Below are 25,023 nucleotides of genomic sequence, written 5' to 3' on the forward strand. Positions count from 1 at the left end.
GCAGAGTTCACTCTGACATTCCAGCCCCAGACCCAGGAGCAATCGACACCAGTAAATTGGGAAGGGAGAGATCAGGCACCCGAACTACAGAACACCACTCACATGCACACTTAAACAGTGACATCATCACTTTGATGAACCATCTACGAACGAGCTTTCGAGGCGGATGCCATGTGGCAAGCCAACCTTCTTTTGTGGGATTCAGCTTGCGGTGCACCATCATTACACATCATTATAGGATATGTGTCTATATCGCGGACTAGGGAGATCGTTACTATGCGGGATGCAACATGAACGGATATACATAGCAGTGATCTGATCAAGCATCTTGAATCGCATTAAACCTCATGATCACTTCGCTAGAGCAGAAAAGGTTGATAACCATAACAATTTCACACGCGATCGAGCATCACAGATCTCATGGTTTGAAGAGTGAGGTTCATGCGTAGACCAGCTCAAGGCTTTTCGAAGAGAGGCACAAGAGAAGGAGAAAAGAAAAAACTATACCTAGATCAACTAGGTTCTGCCTTGCACTGATTGATAGTCTGAACCTTTTTCAAAGTCATGAAGGTAATCGTACTTGAAGACGTGACTTCTGTTCCTTTCCCTCCACGACTTTGTACTTCAGGTTCATTTCTCGACCAGTGCATTATTGAGATCAAGAGCTGCAGAAACCCCTGGCGTTGAAACACAGTGGTAATACGACTTCACGTTACGACTAACTTTGACAAGTAGCCAAGTCGCCCTGGGGGTATGCGTACTCTCCGCATTTAATGCCTTCGCGTTGATTCACCCTGGCCTCAGCTGTTCGTTTCCAAACATTGCCGGGGCAATAGAGCTGGTGAAACCGGATATCCCACGGCACTACAGATCGTAAAATAGGTATATATATCTACTTCGAATTTGCTTTTCTACAGACCGGTATAGCGACTTATGACGCAATGCAGATACTTGTCATACTACAAAGATCACGTTACAATTCAGAGACACATAGGCAAGTCCAGCACGGAAAAGCCAGATCATTGTTGTGAACGTGGGGAACCGTGCAAACCACGTTTTCTCCTCTCACTAGTAGGGTAAGACCACTTCCCTAATTCATGTATGCTCAAAGTACTATGATCAGCTCATCGCCACCAGTCGGAAGGTTTATCGGCAAAGGCCACTCAGCGAAAGAAGGTTGTGAGACCATTTAGGTTGAGTAGATCGTCATGATTTCGTCGGCTGCGTGGCACTTGTCGTACACAATTCCCTGAAAATGTCATTTTCGAAAAATTAAGTTCGGCAAACGACATAGCAAATGCCAACCTTCTCTTCAATCAGTCATGATCCGATACATAACAGTACCATCAGCTTTGCTTGGTCTTGAGGGAGTCGTCAACAGAATATGGTCATGCAGTGCTGTTTGCAACCTTGAATTTGGCCACTCGAGCTTGAGCTGCATATATATGACTTGTCATGCTCAATCCATCTGATCTTTCTTCGTCTATTCATCTCATTGCCGCCATTGTTTATTTGCTTATAACGAGATATTCCTCGTCGAACAAACATAATCTTCTGTAAAGCTTAGCTTCATCTTGCTGTCAGGATGTCAATACACGACTCACAACCCTTTCCAACCCTCGATTTCGCCCTCTCCGCCGTTGAGGCACACACCCTGGAAGCGTTGTCTGTGACAACCTTCTCATTTTCCCAAAATCTAGATGGTGACGAGGCAGCTTTCGCGTGTGATCTTAGGGAGTCTCTCAACGTGAGTCCTTAGTCATCATAGAGAATGATGAGCTGCAGCTGACTGGTAACACGACGTAGAATCGAGGCTACAGGGTTGCTCCAGAGCCTCACTTACTCAAGAAACACGCCACCAAAGCGCGATTCGGTGTACAGATCTGTGGTAACGACCCAGATGCTCCTAAGGAGGCTTTACCTAAACATTGGAAAGCATTCACTTTCCATAAGCTGGTAGACTTTATTAGACTGTCCGAGTTTCAAGCCGCCGTACTTTACTGGCAAGGGATAGAGAACGACGGTAGATTACCATACGACCAAAGGAGATTCGTCAATCTGACAGTGGAAGGTAGAGGAATAGAAATGACCATACGAGCCTTTGGAAAGAACTGTCCAATGATTAGAACTTACATAAAGAGTTTAAAGGATTATAGAGTAGAATCAAGATACAGGGATATATACATGCTTTCCCCCCACATATCTTCGATCGACCGACCGGAAAATCGTATTCTAGGGTATGCTATCGACCGAAATAAGCTTGATACAGACGATGATGAAGAGGAGGAGGAAGAATGGGGTGGAATTTCCCCTCTGAATGTTGGAAGTCCTGCTTCAAAGGTCGATGAGGAGGAAGTATACGATGACAGCCGAACCGGAGAAGAAGAGGGCGATGTACATGTAGAAGAACATCATCAAGAAAGACCTGGGATGGTCGAAGGGAACGATATCGTCTATATCGAAGAGCAAGTGGAATGTTTTGCTGAAGATGATGAGTCTGAGCATGACACCGACCAATCTACTTATGAAGGAGGCTCTTGGGCGGATGACGAAGCGGACTCAGAAGAGGGCGAAGACGATTGGAAAAGCGAGGATCGAACATCTCTAGATGATGGCCTTGGAGCTGGCCATGGAATTGAGGAGGAACAGGAGGAAGTTGAAAAGGAAGCTCCTGTTGAAGTGGACAGAGAAGAAGACGAAGAAGGGGAACAATATCATAATGGTGAAGAATACTATATAGATGGCGGAGAAGATGATTGGTACGGTGAAGAACAATATATGGGCGATCAAGGAATCAACTACGAAGATCTCTTGCCAGCTGAAGAGGAGACTTTAGAATGGAATGAAGGTATCGAAGTTCAACATGTTCATCCTGGTATCCCCCATGTTCGAAAGCGATCTCCTTCTCCAGCCGATATCAAGGATAAAAGAGATAGAAGTCCCGTTAGAAAGAGAATGAGGATCAGATCCCCTTCTCCGTAGAGGCCAACGGTATCGAATCCATCTGGCGGAGCCAGTACTGGAAATGTTGAGGATTATCACCTACAATTCGTTGATTATGCTTCAGACTGCTTGTTGTTCTCATTCTCGCTTGTTCTGCTGGGCGGAACGGTGGAAACTGGTTTTCCATATTGTATCATCCTAATGCTCGTTTTGTTTACATACAAGTTATATATTCTGCTTTCGACTTGGACTTCTCTATGAATCAAACTTCAAATACATGTCTTTGTTCATGAATAATATGTATCTTGCTGTCATTGTGCTCCAACAGGCCATCAGAGAGCACGTGATGGACCTCCGTTGATAAAATCACTTGTGAGCAACGTATAAATTGAGTGTGTTAGCTAAAAATATCTCTTTGTGTTTCTTCGGTGATACGGAACCGAGTGGTATCCATTGATGACAGGACCTCAATTGACGAGGAATCCCTACCGCAGTTGTCGTAGCCTGGCAAAAAAGGACCTCGATAATCTCTCCTTATTTGCAATAAAGGATGCCAATCCTTGACACCCGTGTCTTTACGATCTCGAAATCCCGCAGGTCTATTCTAGGCTATCCACTATGAGCATGGCAGACTATATAAGACAGCCAACCTCGAACAGTCACTGGCGGATTTTAACACATTCCATCGAGGATTTGGCCCACTTTTAAAGATACCCTAGTATTATCAACCGAATTCTATTGACACTATTCCTCTCTTTGACATTTGATTTCTGAAAACATGCAAATCTACACTCTCTTCGCTATCTTGCCATTGATTGGCACCCTAGCTGGAGCTGTAGCTCTCAATCCTCGAAATACTCCCGAAACCTCTACCTCAATTTCAACCTCGACATCGGAAAGTGTCCCATCGACTACCACCGAAAGTAGCTCTTATCTCACCTCGGTCAAAAGCTGTAAGAGACCTAGTGGTACAACTTCTCAGGATGCTATTCCCACTACCTCTTCCGAGCTGTACACAAGCTCTTATACATCCGAATCCGCCTCACGAAGTAACGCGCGGGATCATACCGATTGTGGATGTAGCACTACCTCACCTGGAGAATATAGTGCTCCCGAAGAAACTAACGGAACTATCGAGGATGAGTGATTATACATGTGAGAATGCGTCGCTTGACATTGTTGGTGGAAATATGACTAACTCCGTCATTCATAGATGTGGTCCTGATAATGAGCCTTTGAGGCGCCATGACCTTAGGTGTATTCATGATTGCATAACACTAGCTTGCTGCTGTAGTTCCATATGATCTTTCCTCCACATAAGTACCTAGCTTGATGAATTATGTATTTGTAGTCAGCATAATGTACACTGTGCGGCTATCGATGTACTGCATCAGTTCAGGACGGACCGATACCAGTTCTGCTTCATACTTCCAAGTGCGGCCACATCTGAAGCATGATAATCTGAAACAAATGTACAGTACTTTATGACCTTCAAGTTCCATAGTATGTACACCGAATTAGGGAGCTCCCACACATGTACCATCAACGCATTCCAAAATCATCGTTGAGGCAGCAATCACCGCATCTTCTTTTGACAAGTCTCCTCCCTGGACCACAAAGGAAGTCTGACCAATCTGCCAGTCGCTCAAAGGGAGAATTCAATTATGATATTAATGAGTCGGGGGGATCGATTGATCGTCAACCAGACTGATATCCTACCCCTACATAAGCTCCAGCCCATTTTTAGTATTCAAAGTAAGAAAACCTCTCATCCATTCAAACTTTCGATATCTCGACATTACTGGATATCATGAGATACCTGTTTGCTCTCCTACCCTTAATCGGCGGTGCTCTGGCTAGCCCGCTCCCTGATGGTAAACCCTCTACCCAGTGAGTCGTCACTACACTGATAAAGGCGCCTCATGCTGATCATTTCATTCATGGCTTCATCAGACCTTCATGGGGTTTTGAAATCGTCACAACGACTGTTACCGGCTCTGTCGGTACTGTCACTGCCACCCGCACACAATGGGTACCAGCTGAAGAAGCTAGCACAACGAATCAAGGTACTACTGCTACTGATACCTCGGTGGTGACCAGCTACTCACGGCAGTCTCAGAGTACTTGGGCTACTGCTCCTCCATCATCAGAATCGGAAAGTGAGGCAACAAAGGCATCGACGACAGCAATATCTACCAGTACAACTACGAGTGACGAGCCGAAGTCGACGGAGGACAAACCAAGCTCTACCGAAAGCAGACAACCTGAGGCTACTGAATTCGCACCTCCCGCTAACGATAAGAAGAATAGTGCCAAAGTGGAACAGGCTGCTAAAGATGTACAGGAAGCTGGAGTATTCGCTCTGTTCGAGAGCAATGCACCAATCAAGGTAAGCGATCTTTTGGATCCTTATTTTGATCGCCACATGAGGTGGCGTGTGATTTGTTTTAATCGTGTTCGTTCGTAGTTTGGAATAGGATCGGAAGAAGAGAAAGATATCAAAGATCATCTCAAGTGGATCCTACTAGACGAGAAAGTTACGGATAAAGAATATCATTTCACTAGTACACATATCGGACAAACACACGATGGCGACTTGGAAGTGAAAGTGAGCAGCATGATTGATAACTCCACGCACAGGTGTGATAGTGCTAATTTGATTGATGCCATGCAACTCTTATAGTGCAAGTTGAAGCTTCACCCTGCCCCAGCTGGCAGGTATGCCTATCTGCATGCGGTTTCCGAAAATCCTTGGTACACCTACAAAGATAGCGATTGTATTATGGAAATCAAATGTGATGATTGGGAGAGAGATAAGGCAGATGGATGTACGGCTCAGCCAGACTAGAGAAGTTCCGTAGACAGTTCATGTACAGTATGTCGATATACGTCACTTAACTCATGAGGTTAGATATGCATACATGTGTGTTTTCTACGATGAACCAGACACCAGTTGTGATATCCAAACACATGTCCGACAGCCCTTGGAGGATACGATATCCTTTCATTCATTTCCCCTGGTCAATGATGAAAGGAGCTGAACCGATGAGTATCAAATGCCCTTGATAGCTTAATAGTACATCAATGGAGACATGCATGGGTATGGATGTCTACACCACACACACCCATACAGGATGTCTGGATGTCATAGCTGATGGTGATACCAGATCCCACCCTCACTCCCCCGTACTGCTGCGGTTCATACTGTACACAGATAGCTCATAAACAGATCTCAACACGTCTGCCATGAGAAGTTCTTCCGCGTATTCAAGATGGGTTAGGCTGGTCCTGCTCTCTCTCATTCAGGTATCCAATTCATCAACGATCGAGAGTTACACACACGGCACCTCTCCCGTCGATTTACCTGCTCTGTCTTACTCTACTACCATCCCGTGGACCCACGCCAATAGCATGAGTGACACCACCCTCCCATCCACTTCTACCACCGGAAGGAGTATTGACATCGTGGATAGTAGTGATATATCTATTCTCCCTGAGGTGACGACCACCACCAGCACCGCTCCTACTATGTTAATCAGCGAGACCGTATGGGAAAAGAGCGAAGTCTCTCAACCACCTGCATCAAGCTCAAGCTCCGCCAAAAGTCCTAAGCCATCTTCAGCTACAGGCACGGAGCCCCCTGCACAGACTAGCTCCCCAGCGGAAGATGAAGCTAAAGAGAAAGTGGACGAGCTCATCGAAAAGGCTAAGAATGAATGTAATGAGTATTTCGGATGTTTTGCCATTATCCTAGGTTCCGATAAAGTAAAGCTTGAAGTGAGTTCCAGTGGTTTTCTGTCTGAAAAACAGAATGGTATTCAAGGTTGATTTGTTAACTAGGTATCACAATAGGAACCGATCACCGGACCAAATTACTGGTCTGTAAAATTAGATAATTCAGCTCAAGATTATAGTTGGAGATCCTTCAAAATCTTCATTGATGGTGATGGTGATCAAGGTCTGATAGACAAAGCAATCGTAAGTACTCTCAGTCCACAGACACATTCACTCGAACTTCCTCATTTTGTCATTTGTTCTCCACTGATATGTCTTGAATGTATCTCGGATCATAGTGCGATTTCTCACTTAGGCCTGCCGACAGAGATAAGTTCGTTACATTGATTGCGACTGATTCTGTACCTTATTTCACACTTGATGTTGCGAATGAGGAATATATCACTTTCAAAGGTCAATCTTGTCATTTGACTTGAGAAATCAATTTTCTGGAATGAACTGTGTGTTTGTACTGTACTGCGTGATATGTATAACTTCCGAAAGGCTACTTTGTACGATGTGGATTGTATGTTCTGCACAATTCATTATGTTGACTGCAAACAGATGATGTGCCACATTGACCACCGGTGTTGTCTAGTACTTACGTAAGTGGAGGTATGGTGAGCAGTAATGACGAGTCCGGTAATCATGGTGTTGATCTACGCCACCCACTTGTGGACTCATAACTATCGCTCTCTCTCTCTTGTTTTCATATCATATCTCGACTCATTATCGATCCTTTGTATCATCCATGGCATATCGAACCCCTCATATGGACTGAAGGGGGCTAATCAACGACGTCAACACGTTAAATAGCGATAACAACCTTATTATTCCGCTGGCGGGGCTTATCTCACACTGTCCCACGATCAACTCCGCTCAACTGTTCGACGCGGTGCTCGTTACAATCAATCTTCCTCAATCTCGCTCCATCGATTTTACCCAATAGTATCAACAAGCCGAACCTGAGGGTCAATCTTGCATGATGTCAGGTGGAATGCAGAACTCCCAAGCTGGTCCATCAGCATTCACGAACTATGCGAGTAGGTTCTTATCTAGGAAAATGGGTAATCAAGAGGTAGAAGGGAGTCAAGTGAGTTCCACCTCTTCTATCCCTCTTACTGTTTCTCCTCAGCCATAAGGGAGGTCAAGTCTAACCTATGTTTTGGCACTCGTCTGTAGATATTCAGAGCTCCATCACCACCTTCACCGTCACACGACCCTTTCCTTCCTTCACCATCAATAACCAGTTCCCACCCTCATCTCGCAGGGGGATCAAGATCCTCTTCACCTTCACCATCAGATTCCGTCAGACGTACACCGCCATTTCCCGGACCAGGTATAGAAGGTATACCAGATATCGACGAATCAGGTATGGGAAGTAGTATAGGCGTCGGGTTACTATTCTCTGCTCCACGGGATGAAGAAGGTAGTATACCTAATCCATCTTCTTCGTTGGGAAGTAAAGGAAAGAAACCGAATTCGAAACCAACATCAAGTGTACCTAATCCCTATACAGCTTCATCGGAATCTTCAGAGGAAGAGGAGGAAGAAGAAGAATTGGATTTGGATGAAGTAGCTAATGTACGAAGATCTCTAATCAATAAACCCACTTTCCAACAACAACAGCAACAACAGAAGAAACCATTATCTGAAAGAGCAAGGAAAGGATGGTTAGCTCATCAAAGCGTTTTCCCACCTTCTTCGTCGTCTTCGAGCGAAGATGAAGATTCGGATGAAAGTGATAAACAGACTGAATCGGATTCGGATTCACCGAGAATGACAGGTAACTCAAGGAGGAAATCGTCTAAGTCGAGGTCTAGGTCAAGAGATCAAAATGATCCTCAGGGATACATGCTATCACCCTCGGAACTTTATCATGTATCTACTGGATTACAGGACGCGTATGGTGAACCGTCTAATCTGGAAGAGCCTCTCTTAGCACCGGATGAATTGGATGAGACTAGAAGTGGGGGTCAAAGAAGGGGTAGAGTACCGGTTAGACTGCAGGTTTATCATGGTAGATTTGGGCATTGGGAGAGAGAAGGCTTAAGGAAGTATAAAGGTAGGTTTGTTTTACGAGGAAGAATGGTTGAACACAAATAGCTGATGCTGCTTATTCGTAATAGACTCTGGCTTCCTCGCTCTTTGGCTCACCAGCTTGATAGGGATAATAATAGGTCTAGGATTCGTATGGGGGTCGACAGACGTAAGTGGTTCGATGCAGACTGGTGTTCCAATCAACTGACTGTGCTTGTAGCCACCACCAACCGCACCAGGTACACCCAACCGCTCAGCACCTTCCATAGTACCGCTCCTACCCTTACTCCTCATCCTTCTCATACCTACTCTGGTACTCCCTCCGGCATTCTTACTTCTGTTACGAAAGACAGTTCGACCTGTACTACTCGCCACAGCTATCAGCATACCTTTCTCGCTTTTCCTATGCGGATGGTGGGCATTAGGGGAAAGTTTCGATACCAGCGGTTTGACAGGTATCGAACAAGGCGAGAGATGGTGGGGAACTACTGGACTTCGGCTTGGTGCGGTCTTCCTTTGGCTGTTAGCTGCGTGGTTTGGTAGATTGGTATGGAAGAGGAGGAAACGATTAGATAGGACCGCTTCGGTAGTGGAGGTAAGTTGTTTGATGAAGAGATGTAAGCAAGACAGCTTATACGAACTGCTTTTCCAGTTATCCACCAATCTCTTACTCACGCATCCTCCTTTATTACTTCTGACCCCTCTGTTGTTGGGCGTTTTCGCTATCACTTCTATACCTTTCCTGACTTTGCTTATACGGCTTGGTACCATCGGATATTGGAGACATCCGTAAGTAATCAATATTATTCCGTACCCGTGGTCTCGACTGACGTAACATAACTAGACGCGAGAACACCTGGATCTTCCATATCAGGCCGTACGCCGGATGGCTGATCTTCCTAGTCACTTTAGTATGGGTATGGACTTGGGGGGTTATCCGGGGTATCGGACGAGTAGCCGTCGCAGGTGTAGTGGGAGAATGGTTCTTCCATCGGTGAGTGCTCAAGTAGATGCTAAGCAGGGTTCGGCTGACATGACAATTGGTGTCATTAGTGAGGATCAGACGCATCCAGCTCCTCTGGAGGTTACAACTGCTGCCGTTCACCGAGCCACCGGTACTTCGCTCGGATCAATCTGTTTAGGGGCAGGTATCATCGCCATTGTACGAACGGTAGGTAGAGGTGCGGCAGAGCTCAAGCGAGTCACCAATCCCAAATCGAAGATACTCCCTACACCTCTCCACTTCCTTACCAACCTTACACCCCTCTTCGCCGTTGTCGCTGGAGTCTTTGATCAGCTCAATGGATATGCGTTAGTATATGTTGGTATAACTGGAGAAGCATTCTGGCCTAGTGCGAGGAGGGCAGTCGGATTAGCGGGAAGGAGAAAAGGGGGCAGATTACTGGACTGTAAGTTGTTGTCTTCTTTTGACGTCCGATCCTAGCTTATGTCGTATATGTAGATACCCTTATCAAACTCCTCCTTACTCTCAGCTCAACAGCTATGGGTCTTTTCACTGGTACGGCGGGATACCTCTACATGACTCATTCCCTATCGAATCCTGCATATGCACCGCTCGCTGGATTGTTATGTGGAGGCCTACCTTTCTTGGCTGTCAGAGCCGGAGCGGCTGTTCTGGGTGATGCGTGAGTGTCAGACACTCAATCCAAACTTTCGAATCGACAACTGTATTGTTGGAGTACGACTGATCAACCTGATGATAGTGCCGATGCGTTGTTCATTTGCTATCAGATTGATAGGGAGTTAGGAGTTGACCATTGTGAGAAAGCTAAAGAAGCTGTGAGTGTGAACTCGCTCAGCACACACGTGCTGCTGATAGCTGATCAATCGATCACTTTCCAGTTTGCCGGTGAAGTACCTAGAGGAGAAGGAGCTGTGTAAGCTTTTGTAGGTGTGATGTCAAGCTTATAGCGAAAGCGAAATGGTGGTCTGTATTCTCATCGTGTCATATAGAATATATTGTATATACCCAATATGTGTGCTGTTATCAACCACTCGCTTAGGTCAGTCCTGTTTGAATGTTTTGTACATAGTATCTACCTATATACAACTTCTGAATCCTCTTCTTCGTTGTAACTGTTCTGGTGATATAGAGATGTATTGATGGAACGAACCCACAATCTGTATAGATAACAGAAACAATGGTTTGGAATACAAAGTAAACAAGCTTAATTCGTCACTCGTTGTTCCTGAAACCGGGAATGATGCGATGATGAAACTCGACAACCAACATTCGATCTTTCACTACCATGCACCATGCCAGATCCTTCCTCGATTGATTCTGAAACGTGAATTATCGAACGACTACTACAATATCCCTCCTCTCAGTCTGGGCTTGAATGACAACATTGCGAGACAATATGGATCTGACCTCGAGTGCGATCAGGTCGCCTGGCGACGTGATGATCGCAGACGAGGGTGATACACTGGCATAGGGACGAGGTATGGTATCTTCTATCATAACCACCATCGGATGGACATAGACATCATTCTTTATCTCATTGTCATCTCTGGTAGATTGAAGAACAATGCCCCCTGAACAACAGATGATATTGTCAGAACATTAAGAGTAGTAGATGATTGATCAACCCGACTTGAAAGGTCAAAGGTATCCGAGCGTATTTGTATGTGTGATCCGGGAACTCCTATTGTACTTGCGACACACAGATCTCCAACAATAACCAACAATCAAAAAAATAGAAAAAAATCATGTCCTCGTCATTCAAACCACCATCTTCACCTATACCACCTCTGGAACAGGACCAAGAAGACCAATCAGAAGGGATAAAAGTCACTTCTCATGATCACCCTATCTCTCACTCTCATTCTCGCACTAGCTCGCAAACACAGCAAACCAGTAGAAGAAGAGCATCGACTTTGATAGTTCACAATCACACCCGTAAGGGGTCCAAGCTATTCCCAATAGATCCAAGCAATAAGAGCGAAGACGCAAAACCATCGGCTTATCCTATACGGCCACCCAAATCACCATTAAGACCTAGATTCCCTTCGATCCGCAAACGATCTTATTCGACTGTATCTGGTGCTGGTGCAAAGGGTGAAGATAGACCAAGACATAACTCAGAACTTAGTATAGGTGGATTAGAGTACCTAAGAGGGATCTTGAGTAACTTCAGGCAGTCTCTCAGAAACAATCTGCAAGAGGAAGAAAAGCATCTCGAAGAAGAAGAAAAAGGAGAAGGATCTGAGATCCAAGAAAAAGAAGTACGAGATACGTTGGAGAAGAGAAAGCGGTTGTCTTCAATAACTTTATCTGGATTTTTCAATCATCAAACGCAATCACGAACGAGATCAAGATCGAGGTCGCTTTATGAACGAATATCGAATAATACAGGCAACATGTCGTTATCTGATCAAAGGTCAACTCAGCGGTTGATCAATGAGTTCATGGAAGATTTGACTCCTCGTTCGCCCACTGGAAGTTTTCATTCTCTCTCTCAATCACAACGTACTACCCCACCTTTACCCAGACATCCTCTTGTGGATCGAGTAAGGAGAGCAGGTGGACACAGACGTACGTTGAGTTCACCAAATCCGATACCTAGAGTATCGACATTCGGTAATAGCAACGAAAGTCAAAGAGAGGGAGGAAGAACATTATCTGGAGGGACGTTTGGGAGGCCTTTGGGTTCCGATGGATTGATATCTGATATAGAAACTCTGAGAAGTGGTAGATTGATCAACGATGGTACGGCTTCTGTACCTATCTCACCTGCTCTCACTACTACCTCTTTACCCTTACCATCAGTCCAGTTACCATTCATCATGGCAAGAAGATCGAGTAAATCTCCTGAACCAACAAATCAGCCACAACCACCTTCATCGCCTAAACTCTTTCCTACTCTCCCAATACCATCACCCCCTCCGCTGTCTTCACCTGATAATGCTACACCGACCCCTCTTATGGGTTCACCACCATTAACTACCCCACCACCGATCAACACTGCTTTGCTACCCTTACCACCACCTACCTCACCGCTTCCAGCGTTGCCGTCACCACCCCACACGCCTTCTCGGCACTCTTCCATCAGGGATGTATCGCCGGATACACACACCTTCGCAGCTGTAGTAGCTATGATGGAAGCTGGCGATTCCCCTACGAAGAGGAGATCAAGGAATCACATGATGAAAGAACGTCAGGAGGTACTAGATAGTCCCAAGTCTACTAAAAACGACAAAGGTAAGGAGAGGGATGAAGGTGAGAGACCGTTTGGTTCACAAGGTAGAAAACAGACACCGAGAAGGGGATTTATAGGCCCTGGGGGTATCATACGTGAGTGTAGAGTGAAGCTCTACCATGGTGATAGATATGGTGATGCCGTTCAGAACTAACTCGACGTTGTTTCCCACTTGAACTTGATCAGCTCGAATGCCATCACGTACTTCATTAGCCAAACTGAAAATTGCCCCAAGCCCAAAAGCATCCAAGGATAATATAAGTCAGCCAAATCCAGTGATCGTTTCTATACCACCTTCGCCGCCCGATACTGCCAAACCATTCCCTACACCCACACCTGCTAGACCACCAAAGACCGTATCGGTTCTAGCTGACCAAGTCACACCTACATCAACGACGTACCTCCGACCAGCACCCGCCACACCCTTGACGCCATTCTGGTCCAAACCGAGATTTGCAGTTTCATCTTCTTCTCCGATTATTGGTCGAAACCAAACACCTGATCCCTCGACGATTTCAAGACAGGGTACGCCCATACCCGTCTATGCTCCTCGAAGTGGAGCTGATGGACTCCCGCCTGGTCCAGGGAGTGAGCTGGTAGAGATCCCGAGGTTTAAGAAGAAAGAGTTGAATTTGGGTATAGTGAGGCGGAGAGGTTGGGGTCAGAGATCGGCTTGGTTAGGATTGTGGACGGTCTGGTTAATCAATGGTCTGTTGAGCTTGGTGAGTTCATGTGTACATTGAAGTAGGTCATGAGAGTCAGAAAGGCTGATATGTGTATATAACAGTTCTTCGACGTGAATGTCATTTACATATTAGTCCAGTAAGTGCAGCTAGCTGAGTTGTGTGCTGGTTATCGAGCTGATAGCTGATATCTGACCATTTCAGATGCACCACACATCCTTCATTTGATACGAACAGCTCGAAGAGCTGGCAATTCGCCACGGCAGCGTATGGCATTCTTTGGGCTATATCAACTTTGGTAATTTGGATTGGATGGGAAGTAGGGTATGAGTTTTGGAGAAGATGGAGATTACGTGAGCCGACTTTCCTCTTATGCTGGTCTGTGCTACAACTGAAGGAAGTCGCGCCGGATATAGCTCGACCGGCTGTGGAACCCATTTACCTATCTCTTCCAGCTTGCCTACACCTCTCCCTTATCTCTTTCGACCACTTCACTTTCTTACTTCACATTGGAACTTCGCCTCTTGGTACACCGTACTTTCGCGATATCATACCGGAAGCTTGCCATGCCCTTATTCAGCTCCTTCCCGGACTACTGCCTTTGCTACCCAGGGCTGCCATTGCCGTAGTGATACTCATCAGTTTCTGGGCACCTGCGGCTGACGTACAAGCGCCATATGGAGGAGCAGTGGACGAGACTTCTTTACGTGATTCGAACTTCTTCAAATCGGAATCACCGGGCGAACTGACCAGTTACGCTAAAGGAGTTTTGTTGACTTTTACAGTCTGGATTTCCTTGCGTCTGGTGGTTGTGATCGCCTCAGGTATAGGATTATGGCTTCACTCCGGTCGACCACTAGGTGGATTGATTGGACATCGATTGTCAAGAAAGAAAAAGGTTTCTACTGGACCACCTACAACACCACGTAAACCGAGATCATCCCTTCAACCTAGAGATCCATCAACGACTACTTCACCTCAAAAATCATGGGTAGATCAGGAGAATGAATTTGATTGGGCTTGGAGGGAACGAACCCGTTCAAGAATCCAGGATGCATTTGAGCTGTGTATGATCAGGAGGAACAACGATGGTAATGGCTTAGGAAGACTGAATTCGTTCTTGTATCAGTCGGAGATACCGTGGGGAAGAATGATGGACCGTGTACAACCCCTTACTCAATCGAGATCGGGTTCACATACTAGGATCAACGAGGATGGCATCGAATCGGAAATTGAATTAGCAATCAGAAACCAACTAGGAGAGCGAGGACCCGAACCTAAGAAGAAGGTCAAGAAACCTATATCGACGGGAGAGTTTATCGACGGATTTGTAGAAGGTAAAGATTTACCTAGTGTTACTACTGCACCGGAGAGGACACCTGCTCGTCCCGAATCCACGACATTGATCGATCTTCATGCTCATCGTCATCCTCGAGACAAGGTCCATATTCATCCATCGCCCTCTCGAGCAAATACAGCTGCGTCCAGTTCAGCTACCGACCTATTCTACACGCCCTTCGAGGGCAATACGCCCCAGACGGAAAAGACAAGATCGGTTGCAGAAGGTATCCACAAATTACCTCAGATCTCTCCTTACCCAGGTGTGAGAGCCCCTCCACCTCCTAGCGCTTATAGACCTGCTCCGACAGTTGGTGGGTTGAGTGAATTCGGGGTGAAAGAGGGAGAAGGCAGAGGATCACCCGATTCAGGCTCCGGGGAAGGTGATGATGAGTCTACTGGATTACTCACCAATTCAAATGCGAATTCGATCACTGCCTCACCTAGGAATTCGATACTTTCCAGAAACGCCAGTGCTAGAAATAGGAGTCAATCTACTACTAGTAGTAAGAGTGGATGGAATGATCATTCCACTTCGTCAAGATCATCTTCGTTCAACCGACGTACTCGAGCATATACTACCAATGGATCACCTTCAAAGGATTCGTTAAGAAGGACAAGATCAAGTAGTATTACACTTCTCAGAGAGAGTGTTGCGAATGCGGCGAATGCCTCAGGTCATTTGATCAGAAGAGCAAGGAGCGGGACTGTGCTAAGTAGCGAGTCGAAGTATTCTAGGATGGATGATGAGAGGGGAAGTGGGGAGGAGGAAGAGGAAGAGGAGGGAGAGATGTTGGATCCCGGTGAGTTAGTATCCCTTTGAGGGATTGATGAGTGGGTTAACTGATTGTATATCGGAGATAGGCAAAGTGACAACGAGATCTAGGAGAGGTACTGGTCTTGGATTGGGTGTACCATTTGCAATCAATGAAAAAACAGCGATCTAAATTCTGAAGCCTACAACAAACGAATGTGTATGATGATTACTGCAAGCTAGATACGACGATAAAACGAATTGAAGAATGATTGTAGAAAGGTGGTATCGTATAAGCATTTCTACTGTTAGTAACCAACTACTCTTATCTTACCTACTTGTATCAACTAACCCTTCACGCACTCAGCCAGAGCTTGCATATGACTTCCACCCGCTTTCCCATTTTCGTCCTGGTTCATTGACCATACGAACATCCCTCCAACTTTCGACTTATACTCCTCACAGATCGCCTTGTTATCATCTGCTGTAGTCCATGTCCAGAAGACCTTCTTGGCTTCGTCATACCAGGCATGAGCCTTTTCAGCTTGGAAGGCCGTTTGACTGTCGTCAGGTTTCTTTGCCCAAGATTGTGATCTCATCTCGGCATTGATCTCTGCGTATTCACCTAGACCTTGATCCAATTCGGCATTGTACCTCAACCAACCAGATTTACCATTATCTTTACCGCCAGTCTCGAAGAAGTCCACTCCTCCCATCGGACATCCGATAGGTTCAGAGGCAGAACAGCTCTCGGTGAGAGTAAAGTATTTGGCAGTGTTGAGGAATCCAATGTTAACTTTTTGCAAGTCGATTCCTACACCTTCGTAGAATTTCAAAGTGTCTTCAACGACTTTACCACCTGATTGATGGCCCGTCTTGGTATCGTACCTAACCATAGTCATTCATTCAGGATATTTTCCACTACATTGTAGCAAGTGTACTCATGATGGGTGGTAGAGTTGGGATGTAACAGACTTACCTGTTGACGAAATCATAAGTCATGACATTCCACATATCAACCACGTCATTGAGTTCACTGAAAGTATCCGAAGTCATGGCGTCCACGTCCATAGCGCCGGTAGTAGGACTCTTTTGAGTGGTTCGTGAACCAATGGCTACACTGAGGATACCATCGGGTTTGACTTCTTGTATGGCAGCTTTGAGCTGTTTGACCATTGAGACGAAAGCCGGTTGTTGAGCGGCAGTAGGGAATTCTACAATAAACATAATGGAATAGTATCCAAGAGTATATTAGCAAGTTGAGTTTCGAACTAAAAGGTGAAATCATGACATAGGACTCACCCCAATCAAGATCCAATCCATCAAGGTTCAAAAGTTTGACTACACTTTGAGCGTTTTGCACAAACGTCTTGATAGCGGCTTCCCCACCATCAGCAGCAGTTTTGATCGGTTCGTCCAGCCCCCATCCACCCAAGGCAGCAGTAACTTTGACGCCAGAGCTCATACCCCTGAGCGTATCAGCCGTAGTAGCGTCAAAGTTACCGTTGGAAGATTCAGCGAAGGAGGCGCTGGATGCACTCCACGAGTTCATGTCGATGAAGGCTAATTCAAAAAAACAACCATCGTCATAGTCAGCGATCGGGCACTGTATTGGGACTGATCAAGTATGTAAGAGTAGCTTACATAAGATAACATGGGTGATACCGTCCATTTGTGTAGTCTCAACTCCACCGAGATTGGAGTAGCTACGATATGGAAGCGGATTGCGTCAGCATGTGCCATACAGTGATATAAACGTAGGTGGACTCACATCTCCCAATATCCAACAAATCTCGTACCACCTGATGCAGAACTTGAAGAGGAAGTGGTGGAATTAGACGAGGTAGTGGTATTACCAGAAACTGTTGACGGGCTAGGTACAGACGCGGAAGCTGCTGAAGTAGCTGATCCCACGACAGACGAAGCACCTGACTCTCCAACGGCGGAGGAAACGGCGCTTGCTACTACACTAGTTGCGGTAGGTGATGATCCAGCAACCGAAGATTGAACAGAACTACCGAGGGGTGCACTATTGGATGTGAGTGTTGGGATGGCGGATGACACACTTCCTCCGGCATCGGTTTGTCCGAGTGCGACCGATCCTGCGCCGTAGCTATATATGTACACTGGTGATCAGCTTGAAGTCCAAGTGGGATTGGCCCTACCGAGGAATATGATGGTGGAGGATTGACTCGACTCACCCCTCTGGCCAGACACATGGACCGCCCGGTGCACCATCCTTACAGACAGTATCACCCTGACATTTGTATGCGTTCCCGGAGGCGTCGGTCCAGTCCTTCTCACCAGAACATGTATAGCTGAACCCAGATGATCCCCCGCCTCCTGCGACAGATCCTGCAGCGCTTGAAGCTGGGGCAGATTGAGGTATGGGTGCAGGCGCACCTAAAACACTCAACGTACCGAATAACCCCAATAGGGCTGAATAAGTTGTAGTCGATCGCATGATCCGTTGGTATGTTTCTTGTTAAAGTATAAAAGAGTGTGTTACGTTTCCTCGATTGGTGTGTGTGTTGGTGGCCCGTAAACAAGTTGAAAACAAAAAAGACAAAGGACCTGCTCTATCTTTAGAGTTTGATATCGGAGATGATCGCGCTAAGTTATTGATATTTCATTTAGCTAGTAGCCCCACTACAGTACAGTACCTCGTGAAAGAAGAAGGAACTCACACAAAAAGATACAAGGGGAATTTGTCGATGGGAAAATAAAAACAAGTGGTCAATGATTGTCAATTGATTGATCAGTATTTATGTTATATTCAGAATCCAGGTCAGTATCGATCATTGTGAATCGGTTCAGTCCCAAAGGGAATTCCTTTATGAATTAAGGAGATAATTGAACGTTACAGTAGAGCCAAAGGAAATCATCCGTTTTACGATCTTTCTTTCTCCCTCCCTCCCTCTCTGTCTCCCTCTCTTACACGCCGCGGAATATCCCTTCAGAAATTGATAATCATCCTTTCATGTTGTGTCGATTAAAGGATAGGATATGAATGACATTATATTGGGGTTCCTCCTTTCCTGGGTTAGTAGTGATGAATACCCCCGTGATGCGCAAGGAGGAGTCGATCAATCAATTCATCTTACGGTATATTTTGTCATTCCAATGGTATCAGTCGTCTGAAACAACCAGCAGTGAGTATGAATACCATCTACGATGCCGGAAAAATCGTCGGGATCGGTCCTCGGTGAGGTATCGTTCTTCTGTTGTATGTGTGTGTGTCAGTTTTGGCCAGTAAAGTTAGGTGAAAGGTACGTTGAGACGAGATGAGACAAGATAGAACACGATCTGTTGCGCGTTTGATTGATCATTTGTACAAAACATGCTATTTGTGAGATATCTTATCCCGGCTTCCGGTCCAATCAATTCCAGCAATCATTTGGGTTTTATTCCTCGTCGTATCGTTCTCCTCTTACAGGTTCGTCTTCGGCCATCATCTCCACTTCTGGCGCATGACTTTCAACAGGTGCGGTATACCAATTGATATTGATCCCTGCTGATAGACCAGTGATATCTTTCGTTCCCAATGCCAGTACCTACAATTATGAATCAGTGTCGCATTTCCAAAAATTCGTGTCCTATATAAACTCACCTTCTCAGCCATATCTCTAGCAGGATACGTCACTCTCATTCCACCATCAACATATTCCGTCACGCCACCTTGAGATTCGTACCATTCTTGAACTGCTTTTCGTCCGTCGTCAGTTGAAATGCCTTCTCCTGATATGGTGATCGTACGAGAGCGATTATCAAGTCGCATTGGACGAGGAGGCCCTCCACGTCCTCTACCTCTACCTCTCGGTACATATCCTCTTCCCCTAGATCCTCCGCGAGAGTACGGCGAGAAACGTGCGGATGAGTTGATACCAAGTGTATTTGCCTGTTCATTTCATTTCGTCAGTCCCGTCCATACTCATATGATAATCAATGGACACAAAACGCACTTTATCTCTCAACGCCGATAATTGAGCACTCAACTTCAACAACTCTGCCTGATCTTTACCCTCTGTAGTCTCCATACCGTGTTTCGCCAATTCCCTATCCAATTTCTCTTTCTCTGTCAATTCCACATCCATACTTTCCTCTTTCGGTGGTGGATTATTGATTTGATCCACTTCTTTATTTATCTCCTTCAATCTACCTAATATCTGTACTTTCTCCTCTTTACTTGCATTTTGGGTTTTACTAAACAACACCTTCTGTTCCGCTATCAACGTCTCTTTCTTTGCTCTTTTCTCCGTCATTTCTAATTCGGCCAAAGTAGCTTTGAGTCTACTTTCCGGTCCTGACAATTTCACTTTAACATTGCCCTGTATCTCTTGTCCCTGTCCACTCTCCATTTTCTTCATATTGGCTAATAGCTCGGAACTTTTTTCAAGGGCATCTTGGCCCGCTGATCCTTTACCTGGAAGAGGTTTGTGCCATAATACCTTGACGTGTCGAGATCCAAACACCGCTTGATCAGATTTCCAAGCTTGGAAAGCCTGTTGATTATTTTCGAAACTTATCAGAGCCCTCTTGGATTTACCTTCGATAGCTACGTTGGTCACTTCTCCGAATTGCTGGAAGTAATCTCGGATAGCTTGGACGGTAAGATTAGGTTGAGGGATATCGGTTATCACCAGTGTAGTGATATCTCTAGTTGAAGGTGGACGGTTCACTCCCATATATTCACTTGGGATATCTTTGGCGTGATGACCGCGTGGGAATTGATTAGGTTGTCCAGGCATAGGGGGGAATGGGAACGGGAAAGGGAAGGGCATTTGTTGTTGAGGGAATGGGTTTCCTTGATTAGGTCCCGGTCGGGAAGGATGGCCGTTGCCGTTCTGCTGATGAGGTCCTCCCATACCTCCTCGCCCTCTCCCACGTCCTCGTCCCATACCTCTACCTCCTCCACCTTGGAATCCACCCATCATCTGCGGAGGGAATTGACCACCAAACATCATGTCCGGTGAGGGTAGTATCATATCATCCGAATGCTCATACGGGCAGGCGGTACCACGCATACAGAATCCTTTCTCTACACGACATCCCATCAACCATCATCGGTAAGCAGAAAGCTAGGACTCAACTCACCATGATAATCAAAACATTTGCCTCTACGCCTCGGACCAGCTTGCGAGTTCCAGTGCGGCGCCTTTGATGCATCGCCCATCTCCACATCATTATGTTGAGCGACTTGCTGGCCACTCTGTGGAGGGCGGATAGTCGATGGACCTGCTTCAGGTTCGGCTGTAGGTGCGGATACTTGTGGTCGATAGGATGATACGATCGCTGGAGCCGTAGGTGCTATCACTGGTGCTGGAGCAGGAAGATATGATTTATTCGATAGAGTCTGAAAGAGGGTATCGACGAATGTTTTGGAATCTACGCATGGTTTACACCTTAGTCTGTGTCGAAAAATATGTGACAGTTGAGCACAGAATCAGACTTACTGTCTTCCAAGAAATCCTCCAATTCTCTCGATATAAACTACAAGTCAAACGATTCAGCACGACCTAGCAAGTCTAATCCTGATCTGATACTCACCACTTTCCATTCGTCCTCCTCCATCACCGCATCATGCTTCAGCAGAGCGATGATATAATCTGACATGACAATTGGGTCTGCATCACATCTGCACAATAGGGTCAATCAGCTCAATGTCCAGAATTAAGAGGAGAAAGGATGTCTGCTCCCGGAGACTCACAATGGCTCGATGGTCGTCACTAGCCACGCCTTGAATTCGGCAGTATCGACAGCGTCGTTGAAGGGCATTTTCAGTAAGAATATGGCTGGTCAACAAGCTGTAACAGCAATTCCTGCTTATCCTTGATGAATGATGTTGAACATTGACTGTTCAAGATTCAAGAGCAGAGAGACGAGATTCAAACAACTGACAATTGGTACTACTCCACATCGAGACACCATTACATAACACATGTTAAACGGAGGGAGCAACTAATTTCCTGGTTGAGTCTGGAGTACTAACCCGCGGGGGAATGGGTTCCTTTGATCCAGGCACAACACGCGTTTTTTTCGAGTTAGACGGTCGGATTAGTAGGGCGTACAAGGTTGTTGCATGAGTGAGCGAGTGAAGGAACGATCAACATTTATGGGGACAGAGTGTGGATCATCGTCCATTCCTGGCAGTCTCAGGCACTCCACTCGAAGCCAAAAGGATGCCGCTCACTCAGAGGCAGCCATCTCCTCTACCTCGTCCACTCACAGGCGAATCCTCCTCCACTCAAATCGACACCTTAAGAACGTCCTCACCAGCCTATCTTTCCCCTTCAACACCTACCACACCGACTCACAGCAAACACCGAACGCCTGTACCCTACGTCAAACTTCTGCCATTGCTTGTACAGAGATGTGCGGAAGGTCTAACATATGCAATCGTATTTCCCTATATAAATCAGATGATATTGGATATGGGTGTCGAAGAGAAATCCGTTGGTGTGTGGTCTGCCATAGCTGTGAGTAGGATCTCTTTGAACACAGGTAGGACATTGTCTGAGGCTCATGTATACATGCAGGAATCAGCTATGATGGGCACCGAAGCTATTTCCGCACCTTTCTACGGTCCATTAGCAGACAAGTACGGGCGAAGACCGGTGTTGATTTCGCTCATGTCCTTGTGGGGGGTCTTTGGAGTGGCATTTGGGTTCTGTAAATCTGTATGGAGTACTATCATCCTCAGAGGAGCTTGTGAGTGATTATACCGACATGACTTTCCCTCATTGATATAGCTGAAAGGAAAGATGTTGATATCATCGCCATACTTGTAGTGGGCCTGCTGGCTGGATGTGGGGTGATATCGCGGACGATGGTCGGAGAGCTGTGTGATAAGTCAAATAGGATACAAGGTGAGCTATGCTTAATGATACATACGGATAAGGTCAGGCTCATAGTATTTGCGTTTGTACAGGTTTTGCGGTCTTCTCACCTGCTATAACAGTAGGAATGACCCTGGCGTGAGCTATCCTCTCACAATTGATATTACGTTCTCTCGCTCATGCTTATATGGAGAATATCTCCATCTTAGTCCTGTGTTAGGTGGATTTTTAGCGAACCCTTCTGGACGTATCCTACCTACTTCCTGGCGGTTGTTCGCAGATTACCCTTACCTTTTACCATCGCTCATCACCGGTCTAGCAGCAGTCGCATCGGGTGTACTGGCCATCATCCTCCTTCCAGAGGTGAGTTCTCAGTGATCCCCATATCATTGCAAATCCTAGGGGTATAAATTAAATCTTCGTTTCCCCGTGACCTAGACTTTGCAGCGGTCGAAGACAGCCTCAACATCCCATCGTGATTTAGAAAAGAGCTCGAATAATGGGTTGAAAGGGTTATTAAGATATGAGCCATTTCAGAATGTATTGCTGTTGTATGGAAGTACGTCGTCTCCTTTCTCCTCGTTTCAATCTGATTGATATGGTCTTTGACTGGATGATATAGTGATGTAAGCTAACACTCAAGGTCTTTAGTGAACAACGCGGTTATGTTCAGTTGGGAAGCGATTTATCCACTATTTGGATTCACCAGCAAGAATCTCGGTGGGTTGGGATTATCGGTGAGTGAATCCTTCGAAACGTCCGACATATCCCTTACTGATATCTGACTCATATATCGTACAGACACAAGCCCTCGGTCTGGTCCTTGGCTTCTCAGCGGGTCTCTCGATATTCATGACCATCTTTGTATTTCCACTACTACACGGATCATTATCTGAATCAACATGTCTGAGACTTTGTACGTGGTCTGTCTTCTCCTTGAGTGGAGTCTCGGAATATCCTTTCTTCTCGACGAATTCATAATTTTTTTTAAAAAAAACATAAATCAAAGGCATGAAACAAAGCTAATATGCTTTTCTGTATGTTTCGTTGATCAGGTTTGATATCTTACCCTGCGGCTATCATCTTCTTCCCTATATTATGGGCTATGAGTTATCCCTATTCAGGCGACGACTTGCCGATATCAGTCTGGATCGTAATGTCAATTCAGATGATCATCAGGAGAATAGGAGATTTTGCAACTACGTGAGTCACAAGTCAACCCGATCAAGTCTTATGGTGAAATGTCTCGTATCGTACAAGACAAGATAACGCTTACTTGCTGTGCCTTTTTGACCGATTGGTATGTTCAGTCAACTTGATACGTTGGTATTGGATTCGATACCTGGTCCTGAACATCTCGCTTCTGCCAATGCTATAACCTTCAGTATAGCGGTGAGTCGATCATCTTTCCACCAGCACCCAAGATCCTATATCACTCGAGTAAGAGAAGGCTGATTTAGGTTTGACAATCGCGTGGGATAGGCCGTTGGTAGAGCATCAGGACCATTCGTCATTTCTTATTTCTTCTCGTTATCTACTCGGTTCGCCTCGCCATTCTCACCTGGTCGACATCTCGTTTGGATCATCTTCGTACTCATCTGCATACCGTCTTTGTACTTTGCTAATAGACTGTTGAACGAGAACGATACCGACGATCCAACGAAAGTGGAGGGAAGGGAAGAAGAAAGGTATGAGTTGATATCGCATAATCACCATGAGCAACAGGTCAGAGGAAGTAGTAGTATAGAGGTGCAGGGTGAGGATGCAGTAAGATATAGAGTGGTGTAATTTGAAATGTATTTCTTGTATCGCCTCTTTGGCTTTGGACCTCGCAACAGCAAGTCGTGCATGAAACATCGTCACTTGACGTCAGTGGATCTTTCTCCATCGGGCAGGTTGATAAATCCATCCCATTCCGGATCGGCCATAAGTGGACATACCACCTCTAACACAAACATTTCGGTGTTGAAGTCGAGTTCGATCGATCCGACAAATAGCACAAGCAAGTCGTTTTTACATCCGAAAGGAAAATAGGTGAAACATTAATTGTATGAAACAGAAACAGAAACATGGCCACGTACCACGTAACTACCTACCAATGTGATGCAGTATATATACGTCATTTTCCAGTAAACATAGCCTGTGCACTGTGCAGTATTGTACTTGGGTCCGAGAGTATCCATGATACGTACGAGATTCCAAGTATACATACACCCGGACAGCAGGAGCAGTTCGGATTCCGAAAGAAATCACAGCTCAGTCGAAAGGAAAAATTTCGATTGTTTGTCAATTGACATCAGTGGCGTAAATTTCACCAATCAGCTCACTCCGGATTCAGCATGCTCTAATCCGTAGTAGGTAAAAAGGGTCATACAGTGTAGCTTAACCCCATGCTTCCACATGCTCCGCCTCTTCATAATTGAGTCATACCATAA

The 25,023-nt window shown here is 45.7% G+C and overlaps 9 protein-coding genes across 9 annotated transcripts; 7 read left to right on the forward strand and 2 right to left on the reverse strand.

Moving 5' to 3' along the window:
- Positions 1–1,585: 1,585 nt before the first annotated feature.
- V865_007082 (uncharacterized protein) lies at positions 1,586–2,982 on the forward strand (the record flags this gene model as incomplete). Its single annotated transcript, XM_066230837.1, has 2 exons — positions 1,586–1,747; positions 1,807–2,982. The coding sequence occupies 2 exons, from the start codon at positions 1,586–1,588 to the stop codon at positions 2,980–2,982; spliced, it is 1,338 nt and encodes a 445-aa protein (XP_066086934.1).
- Positions 2,983–3,721: 739 nt separating this feature from the next.
- On the forward strand, positions 3,722–4,090 carry V865_007083 (uncharacterized protein; the record flags this gene model as incomplete). Its single annotated transcript, XM_066230838.1, has 1 exon — positions 3,722–4,090. One exon carries the CDS (start codon positions 3,722–3,724, stop codon positions 4,088–4,090), a length of 369 nt encoding a protein of 122 aa, XP_066086935.1.
- Positions 4,091–4,753: 663 nt separating this feature from the next.
- Positions 4,754–5,791, forward strand: V865_007084 (uncharacterized protein; the record flags this gene model as incomplete). The annotated part of the gene is made up of 4 exons (XM_066230839.1): positions 4,754–4,833; positions 4,897–5,332; positions 5,411–5,551; positions 5,627–5,791. 4 exons carry the CDS (start codon positions 4,754–4,756, stop codon positions 5,789–5,791), a joined length of 822 nt encoding a protein of 273 aa, XP_066086936.1.
- A 398-nt stretch (positions 5,792–6,189) lies between these two features.
- On the forward strand, positions 6,190–7,154 carry V865_007085 (uncharacterized protein; the record flags this gene model as incomplete). The annotated part of the gene is made up of 3 exons (XM_066230840.1): positions 6,190–6,720; positions 6,796–6,921; positions 7,017–7,154. 3 exons carry the CDS (start codon positions 6,190–6,192, stop codon positions 7,152–7,154), a joined length of 795 nt encoding a protein of 264 aa, XP_066086937.1.
- A 548-nt stretch (positions 7,155–7,702) lies between these two features.
- Positions 7,703–10,659, forward strand: V865_007086 (uncharacterized protein; the record flags this gene model as incomplete). Its single annotated transcript, XM_066230841.1, has 10 exons — positions 7,703–7,810; positions 7,900–8,782; positions 8,847–8,926; positions 8,978–9,352; positions 9,410–9,546; positions 9,602–9,751; positions 9,811–10,166; positions 10,220–10,403; positions 10,482–10,557; positions 10,621–10,659. 10 exons carry the CDS (start codon positions 7,703–7,705, stop codon positions 10,657–10,659), a joined length of 2,388 nt encoding a protein of 795 aa, XP_066086938.1.
- Positions 10,660–11,487: 828 nt separating this feature from the next.
- On the forward strand, positions 11,488–15,945 carry V865_007087 (uncharacterized protein; the record flags this gene model as incomplete). The annotated part of the gene is made up of 6 exons (XM_066230842.1): positions 11,488–13,072; positions 13,164–13,699; positions 13,765–13,799; positions 13,865–14,013; positions 14,077–15,801; positions 15,863–15,945. 6 exons carry the CDS (start codon positions 11,488–11,490, stop codon positions 15,943–15,945), a joined length of 4,113 nt encoding a protein of 1,370 aa, XP_066086939.1.
- Positions 15,946–16,099: 154 nt separating this feature from the next.
- V865_007088 (uncharacterized protein) lies at positions 16,100–18,216 on the reverse strand (the record flags this gene model as incomplete). Its single annotated transcript, XM_066230843.1, has 6 exons — positions 16,100–16,640; positions 16,732–16,966; positions 17,055–17,315; positions 17,397–17,458; positions 17,524–17,865; positions 17,954–18,216. The coding sequence occupies 6 exons, from the start codon at positions 18,214–18,216 to the stop codon at positions 16,100–16,102; spliced, it is 1,704 nt and encodes a 567-aa protein (XP_066086940.1).
- Positions 18,217–19,156: 940 nt separating this feature from the next.
- On the reverse strand, positions 19,157–21,527 carry V865_007089 (uncharacterized protein; the record flags this gene model as incomplete). Its single annotated transcript, XM_066230844.1, has 7 exons — positions 19,157–19,306; positions 19,363–19,650; positions 19,715–20,790; positions 20,847–21,137; positions 21,206–21,242; positions 21,300–21,387; positions 21,460–21,527. The coding sequence occupies 7 exons, from the start codon at positions 21,525–21,527 to the stop codon at positions 19,157–19,159; spliced, it is 1,998 nt and encodes a 665-aa protein (XP_066086941.1).
- Positions 21,528–21,931: 404 nt separating this feature from the next.
- V865_007090 (uncharacterized protein) lies at positions 21,932–24,376 on the forward strand (the record flags this gene model as incomplete). The annotated part of the gene is made up of 11 exons (XM_066230845.1): positions 21,932–22,228; positions 22,289–22,460; positions 22,541–22,618; positions 22,681–22,726; positions 22,798–22,951; positions 23,027–23,147; positions 23,240–23,325; positions 23,390–23,504; positions 23,644–23,791; positions 23,899–23,980; positions 24,071–24,376. The coding sequence occupies 11 exons, from the start codon at positions 21,932–21,934 to the stop codon at positions 24,374–24,376; spliced, it is 1,605 nt and encodes a 534-aa protein (XP_066086942.1).
- Positions 24,377–25,023: the final 647 nt, after the last annotated feature.

The sequence above is a fragment of the Kwoniella europaea genome, chromosome 2 (genome assembly GCF_036810445.1).
Source record: "Kwoniella europaea PYCC6329 chromosome 2, complete sequence".
NCBI classification, from domain to species: Eukaryota; Fungi; Basidiomycota; class Tremellomycetes; order Tremellales; family Cryptococcaceae; genus Kwoniella; species Kwoniella europaea.